Source organism: Vombatus ursinus, unplaced genomic scaffold (assembly GCF_900497805.2).
Source record: "Vombatus ursinus unplaced genomic scaffold, bare-nosed wombat genome assembly UNPS02000577.1, whole genome shotgun sequence".
Taxonomy (NCBI): Eukaryota; Metazoa; Chordata; class Mammalia; order Diprotodontia; family Vombatidae; genus Vombatus; species Vombatus ursinus.
This window is the reverse complement of record NW_020940355.1, coordinates 28,434,805-28,440,804: the sequence shown is the minus strand read 5'-3', so window position 1 is coordinate 28,440,804 and position 6,000 is coordinate 28,434,805. Positions and strand designations below refer to the sequence as shown.

The window sequence follows — 6,000 nt, the reverse complement described above, 5'->3', positions numbered from 1 at the left end:
ACACACACACACACACACACACACACACACACACACACACACACACATTCCTTTAACCATTCTAAGTATTCCACTTCTCTGCCTTCTCCCCCTCCCAACCCCCTGCAAACTCTATGCCTAAAATAATTTTTTATACTTTGAAGGAGTTTGCCTCCTTGATATTTAATAAATATTTAAATGAATACAAAATCTCAAATGTTAACATTCCTTGAAAGAAAAAGAGCAAACTAACAATTTTTCAGGTCACAACAGTAGCTGAGGATGATGAATACTTGTCTATACAGGAGGGATCACACTGTAAAAAAAGAGCACCAGTTTAAGAACCAGAAAATGTGGGCTCTGCTGCCTGTTCAATTCATCTTGTTTGAACCTAATAATATTTTAAAAAGAATTTAAAATACTGAATTATAATACCTATTAAATAAACTCAAAAGTGGTATTTCTAAGCATACTTCATGGTGGAATCTGATTATAAGATGTTTGATACTAGTTTATGACATACCAGAAACATATTTATATGCCATAAACAGAGGACTACATCTCAGAACCAAGAGATACTTAAAAGTTCAGATCATTAAACTCACCATGTATGACTTCGTGGTAACCAGGTTTCTTTGCCAACTTTTTCAACGCAAAACTTCTGAGGACCATTACTCCCTGAATTGGGGAAACAAGACTTAAATGGTTTGTTAAACATGTTTATACTTAGCAAGCAGTTAAATTTCGGAATGACTATAATGTAGTTGAGCCAAGAGTCTGTACAAATTATTAGTAATTTAACTAGTTTTTTTTTCACCCTTTTCTTACATCTGCCTGGGCAAGTGACCCCATTTAAGCTTCAAAGAACACAGATTCAGTTAATCTAAAGTACACTGCTAGTCAAAATGTTATTTCCAAAGAAAGAGAAATGTAATGATTAGACAGCCCATTTGTAATTATAAATGAACCTACTGAGCAACTGTAATGAATTATGCATACCCATGAGCTCAGCAAATCCTCCTAAGGGTAGTCGGCAGGTTCCAGTGACAAACTGCATTAGACGCATTCTAACTTCATTGTCTGTCTCTTTCACAAACTGTGAAACAAAAATTATTCAAACTTAAAGCAACACAAAATCAATAATAAATTGCTTGGACCTGAAATGTTCAAAATACTAATATAAAACAACGAAACTATCTGGAAAATCATATGGCTTGGAGACGGCAGTACGTAATAATGAATAAAAAAAAACAAAAAAAGCTAGTATGAATTTTAACGATATTTTCAGTTACATGCTAAAGAAAATTATTGATAACATTTCTATTTTAAAGGTATAACAGACATTTTTTTTGGGCTAGGCAATGGGGTTAAGTGACTTGCCCAGGGTCATACAGTAAGTGTCAAGTGTCTGAGGCCAGATTTAAACCCAGGTCCTCCTGACTCCAAGGCCAGAGCTCTATCCACTGTACCACCTAGCTGCCCCCAGACATTTTTTTAAAGACAAAATTAATACCAAGATTTTTAAAACTGATGGAACTAGTTGTTTTTCCAAACTCAAATAGTTTCTCCACATAATTAGAATTCAGTGAATTTAAAGCAGATTTCAAAAAATGGTATTTAAGAGATGAGTATTATTAGGTCTGTTTCCCAACCTATATGTTCCAAAATATTTATCACAGCTTTCTTTATGGTGGCAAAGAACTGGAAATTGAGGGGATGTCCATCAACTGGGGAATGGATGAACAAGTTGTGGTACATGAATGTAATGGCATACTATTGTGTTACGAAAAATGATGAGTTGGTTAATTTTAGAAAAACAAGAAGACTTGCATGAAATAATGAAGAGTGAAATGAGCAGAACCAAGAGAACATTGTATACAGTAACAGCAACATTGTTCAAAGAATGACTAAGTTATTTTGAGTACTATAATTACTCAAATCAACTACAAAGGACCTATGAAGGAAGATGCTATCCACTTCCAGAGAAAGAACTGGTAAACAGAAGTGTGTGTAGTATGGTTTTACATATATATAAATATCTGTTTCAAATGGTGCCCATCTCTAGTGTGGGGTGGGGAGGGAGGGAGAAAAAAAAATTAAAAAGTGCACAGCAGAGAACAAAAGAAAACTCAGAAGAAAGCATAGAAAAGCAGGGTAGTTTTTTTTTTATAGTTTTCATTTTTTAATTAATTTATTTTAATTTATCAACAATCACTTCCATAAGCTTTTGAGTTTTAAATTTTTCTCCCCCTCCCTCCCCAAGATGGCGTGCCATCTGATACAGGCTATACATACACATTCCTATTAAACATATTTTCTCATTAGTCATATTGTAAGGAAGAATTAGAACCAATAGGAAGAACCACAAGAAAGAGAAAACAAAGGGGTAGCTAGGTGGAGCAGTGGATAGAGCACCAGTCCTGAAGTCAGAAGGACCTGAGTTCAAATCCGGCCTCAGACCAAATACTTGACACTTACTAGCTGTGTGACCCTGGGCAAGTCACTTAACCCCAATTGCCAAAAAATTAAAAATTACTGTCATTAAGAAAAAGAAAACAAAACAAAAGAAAAAAATAGTAGTATGCTTTGATCTGCATTCAGACTCCATATTTCTTTCTTTGGATGCGAATAGCATTTTCCATCATGAGGCTTTTGGAGATGTCTTAGATCCTTGTATTGCTGAGAAGGGTTAAGTCTATTAATATTAGTCATTGTACAATGTGGCTGTTACTGTCTACAACGTTCTCCCAGTTCTGCTCACTTCACTCAGCATCAGTCCATACAAGTCTTTCCAGGTTTTTCTGAAGTCTGCCTGCTCATCATTTCTTATAGCACAATAGTATTCCATTACATTCATATACCACAACTTGTTCAGCCATTCCCCAATTGATGGGCGTCCCTCAATTTCCAATTCTTTGCCACCACAAAAAGAGCTGCTATAAATATTTTTGTACATGTGGGTTCTTTTCCCATTTGTATGATCTCTTTGGGATACAGACCTACAAGTGCTATTGCTGGGTCAAAGGGAATGAACACTTTTACAGCCCTTTGGGCATAGTTCCAAACTGCTCTCCACAATGGTTGGATCATTTCACAACTCCACCAACAATGCATTAGTGTTCCAATTTTGCCATATCTTCTCCAAAAAGCAGGGTAGTTTTGAAAACAATGTGTAGTATTTATTACATCGTCTTCCAAAAAAAGTAAACAGTACGAAATGGAGATTCATGGTTTCATATTGAATTCTCTTTTTGTGTTGTGATGTATACCTGGAAATGTTTTCTTTTCTTTTCTTTTTGGTATTTAAGTTAAAAAGGAATTTTAAAAAAGAGATCAGTGAACAGATGATGTGTTCACAGCAAAAGAGATGAGTCAATTGCAGAGTAAAGACTTGATGAGATTGTAGATAGAGAGTTGGAAGGAACCTTAAGAGGTCATTGAGTCCAACTTCCTCATTTTACAGATGGTTAGTGACTTGTCTAACAAAATACAACTGGTAAGAGTGAGGAAAAATGAGAACCCTTGGTATTCTTGATTCCAAGTACAATGACCTATCCATTATGAAATGCTTCCTCTTTGATGGATAACATTTTAAAAATAATTTAAAACTTCAAAATTTGTTCTTTAAGTCTCTAGGACAAGAGACCAGAATAATTCTGACAAACTATTAAAATGTTCATGTCAGAGGCAATGATGAAAATATACTTTATGGCCTCAAACACTTACTAGCTGTATGACCCTGGGCAAGTCACAACCCTGACTGCCCCTAAAAAAACAACAAAAAAGAAAAAATATGTATTTTAATACCTTTAAGAATCTATGATCTTAAATGATGTGGGCCAGTGATACAAATTATAAACCCCCCATCGCACCCCATCCTGTCCAAGTCTTGTTCATCTATGTTCTTCCATGTTATCTTCCACACAGAGTCCATCTTATGTATTGAGAACTTCTTGACATTTTAGAGTAACAAGGAATTCTACAAACTTAACCATCAGTTATCCCTCACTGTCTACCTTATTGGCCCTATTTTTTTTTTCTAGTCAAGTAACAATCTGATGATATACTTTACCAATAGTTTTCATGAATAATTCTTTACTGGTAATATATTGCAGTCTGTCTGTATTGATTATGAGCCTTTCCACTATCCTTTGGGCAACTCTCATTTAATTCTTTGACGACTTTGTTTCAAATGAAGCTTGGGGTCATTAAAAATACTCTGAAATTTTTCAAAGAACTATAGTTTTAATTTGTCCTCTTATTTAACTCTGGGCCTACTTTACTATCCATTTGCACAGTCCAGTCCGTTCAAGGTATATGCAATGTATGAATTCAGCTCATAGGTTGACCAGCTGATGTGCATATTACAATTGAGTCAACTGGCATTCTTTACCCATTTATCTTTCCTATGTGGTTGTTAGGGGCAGCTAGGTAGTATGATGGATAGAGTACAGAGCCTAGAGTCAGAAGATATGATTTCAAATCTGGCCTCAGACACTAGCTGTGTGACCCAAGTAAGTCACTTAACTGCTATTTGCCTCAGTTGCTTATCTGTAAAATGGGGACACTGGAGAAGGAAATGGCAACCTACTCCATTATCTTTGCCAAGAAAACCTCATGGACAAGTCCATGGGTCACAAGTGAATGACTGAAGGACAACAACGTGGTTAGTTAAGCCAAACTCAATTTAATGATCATGGGTGTCATTTAGGAGGTTCAGCAGTGTTCCAGGGCTTGATATAATCAGTACAATGTCACATGCAAAAAGGAAGTTTTTATCTATGGGCAAAATGCTTCTTTCATTTATATTCTATCACAGGTTTCCTTTATAAGCATCTCTGGTATGAATACATTTCTTTGTTTTGTGCCTTTTTTTATATTATTAATGAGATAATCAATGAAAAAAATTACTTCTTTTGTTATGCTTTTCAATCAATCAATAAACATTTACTAAGTGCTTACTATGTGCCAGTCACTGTGCTAAAGTGCTGGGACACAAAGAGAGGCAAAAGTCAGTACCTGCCCTCAAAGAACTTATAATCTAAAGGGGAAAATAACATATACAAAGCAAGATATATACATATATATGAATAAGCAGTTGGGAAGGGCTTCCTGTAAAAGATAGGAAGGAAAGGAAGCCAGGGAAAGTCAGTAGGCAGAGTTGAGGGAGAGCATTCCAGGCATGAGGGGTAGTAAGAATAAATGCCCAGAGCAAAGAGATGGAGTGTCTTGTTTGTAGAACAGTTAAGATGCCACCATCAGTTCATTAACTGAAGACCACATGGCAGGAAGCAAGGTATAAGAAAAGTGGAAATGCAGGAGGGGGCTAGGTCATGAAGAACCTTGGATGTCAAACAGCGTATTTTGCATTTGATCCTGGAGGAGACAGGGAGCCAATAGAATTTACTGAGAAAGGGGGTGACATGCTGAACCTGCATTTTTGGAAAATTGCTTTAAAAGCTGAATGGAGGATGGAATGGAGTGGGGAAAGATGTGAGGCAGGCAGACTTACCAGCAGGTTACTGCAAAATAGCCAAGTGTGAAATGAAGAGGGCCTGGAAGTGTCAGATGAGAGAAGGGGGGTATTTGAGAGATGTTGCAGAGGTGAAATGAATAGGCCTTGGTAACAGACTGAAGGATGACTCTTAGGTTGTAAGCCTGAGGATTATATGATTTTGATTTATAGATGGCATTCCTTGGAGGAGTGCCTTTAAGACAGTATTTTGCTCTACAGAATCATCTGTTTTTTTACAGTCAATAAACAATAAGCAAAGTGAGATCTTACAATGTCTAAATCTTCAATAATTGTGACTAAAGTGGAATTTAGCAGAAGTTTGGAAATTTTAGTCTAAACTTTGGATCTATTACATACTACCTCTGTAAACTTGAGCAAATTAGCAGAATGTAAGTTCTCTGAGGGCAGAGACTATTTAATTTTTGTTTCTGTATCCTCAATACTTCATATATAACAGAGGCTTAGCAAATGCTTGTTGAATTGCAGAGAAAGCCACCACACTTCTT

General features: G+C 36.1%; 1 protein-coding gene across 5 annotated transcripts in view; it reads right to left on the bottom strand.

Annotated features, from left to right (window-relative positions):
* Positions 1-6,000, bottom strand: part of WWP1 (WW domain containing E3 ubiquitin protein ligase 1) — a 112,045-nt gene that overhangs the window by 2,619 nt on the left and 103,426 nt on the right. For 4 of the 5 annotated variants that reach the window (XM_027842434.1, XM_027842552.1, XM_027842502.1 and 1 more), the window contains 2 exons: positions 979-1,075; positions 585-657 (listed from right to left, as the gene is read on the bottom strand). In XM_027842434.1, coding sequence (XP_027698235.1) covers positions 585-657; positions 979-1,075 — 170 coding nt within the window. Of the gene's footprint in view, positions 1-224; positions 296-584; positions 658-978; positions 1,076-6,000 lie in introns of those variants that run through there. The other variant, XM_027842617.1, reaches the window with a different exon arrangement.